Source organism: Saprolegnia diclina (assembly GCF_000281045.1).
Source record: "Saprolegnia diclina VS20 unplaced genomic scaffold supercont1.336, whole genome shotgun sequence".
In the NCBI taxonomy this organism is placed as follows: domain Eukaryota; phylum Oomycota; class Saprolegniomycetes; order Saprolegniales; family Saprolegniaceae; genus Saprolegnia; species Saprolegnia diclina.
The window spans coordinates 1-1794 of record NW_008246403.1 but is presented as its reverse complement, the minus strand read 5'-3'; the positions used below and the strand labels follow the sequence as shown (position 1 = coordinate 1794).

The window sequence follows — 1794 nt, the reverse complement described above, 5'->3', positions numbered from 1 at the left end:
GCCACTGCACCAAGCAGCCTCCAATGGCCAAACGCACACGTCTTGCTTGTTAACAGTCGAGATGGACTTGGAGCTGGATGCGAACTATCGCGGCGTCGCGAGGGTCTGCGTGATTTTTAGGGACGTCACCTTGTAGCAAGCTCGTACTAAGTAGCTTGTAGTATACTTATACGTTGCAGAGGTGACGATGCGCAGTGTCGATATCGCTTGGTCAGGCAAATGTCCCTTGCGGTCGCTTGGCGTGGCGAATGATAATTTCGTGCGCGGATTGGAGGAAAATCAGCCAATGATAAGGGGGAATGCAAAAGCCGACCATTTTGCAACATGTTTGGGTTGTGGCAGTCGGAGACGCCGGAGCAGACGAAGGCGAGGGAGACGAAGGAGAAGGCGGAAGCGAAGGCGAGGGAGACGAAGGCGAAGGAGGTACTCGGACGACGACGCCAATGGTACGATGCTCATGCGATGATGTAGGAAGCGCTTCTCCGAGCTGCAGGAGGTGGCAACTTGGCTGCCGTCATCTCCTCTCTCAACGACCGCGTCAACATCGAGTGCTACGACAGCGTACTCTTCCTCCATCGATCCACCATGAAGATGGATATGTCTATGGGAGTAGGATGGTCGAACGCCACTGCACAAAGCTGCTATGTGTGGTCGTTTGGAGATTGTCCGCTTTTTGCTTGAAAAAGGCGCCAAGATCGAAGCCAAATCCACCGTACGTTGTGTGTTGTCCGAAACGTCTTTTCTTCATTCACAAATTTCACATATTGCGTTTGCGTAGTACCTCTCCACGCCACTGCACTATGCCTCGAGAAACAATAAAGTGGAGATCGTTCGTCTTCTCTTGGCTTACGGCGCCAACGTCGATGCGACAAGCAAGGTACGTTTGCACGAAATCCTCACTCATTTCCATCGTATTTGGACTTGTAGTTCAACAAAACGCCCCTCATATACGCTCAACAATACGGTCACGTCCAAGTCCAAGAGCCTTTGCAAACCGCCATGGTAAATTTGTTGATGCGCATTTGTTGGACTATCGGAATACAAAACTATACTTGTAGCTTGCCAAGGCTCTGCGCTACAAGCGCATTCTGGACGCCAACAGTCTCCTCCAGCAAGAGACGATCAACGTCAACCATCAGGAGCCAGTACATATGCCTCAAAGGGCTGCGCTTTTGTAAACGTAATTTTGTAGGACGGAACGACGTTGCTGCATCTCGTACTAGCGACGCAAGATCTCAAACTGCTTGCAACCATGCTTGAAAACCCCAACCTCGAGATCGACGCCACCGACTCGGTACACTAAATACTTCCATTCGATCCCTATTAATGGAACGAATTAGAGTGGGAGGACAGCACTTGCCATCGCACTTGCAACAGGCAGCATCGAGGCAACGTACGCGCTCCTCCAATCCAACGCGCAGCTTGACGCTGTGGACAAGGTGCACTTTTTCAATTCTCTCCTGCGATTTCCAACGACATCATAGAGCATCGTGGCAGGAGTCTTGCGCCACGCAGCGTCGACCAACGACAAAGAGATGGTGGCAGAGCTACTAAAGCACGGCGTGCACCCTGCGACAACCAACGAGGTACACTCTGCGTCTTCTCAACAGATGCTCACCATTGTTGTACCATAGAATGGCGACACGGCGCTTCACTTTGCGGCTGCGAACGGCCACATTGCGATCGTTCAAACGCTGCTCGAGAACGACAAGTCTCTGCTTGGTCGTTGCGACCAGGTACGCTGCATTGCGCAGCAATATATTTCATGCGATACAGAACGACGTCGCAATGAAG

The 1794-nt window shown here is 51.6% G+C and overlaps 1 protein-coding gene across 1 annotated transcript; it reads left to right on the top strand.

Moving 5' to 3' along the window:
- Nucleotides 1-324: 324 nt before the first annotated feature.
- Nucleotides 325-1794, top strand: SDRG_17404 (hypothetical protein; the record flags this gene model as incomplete). Its single annotated transcript, XM_008623646.1, has 10 exons — nt 325-423; nt 472-561; nt 614-712; nt 779-877; nt 928-1002; nt 1059-1145; nt 1193-1294; nt 1341-1439; nt 1485-1586; nt 1635-1794. Coding segments are annotated over 10 exons (1012 nt in total), but the record flags the coding sequence as incomplete, so codon positions are not given.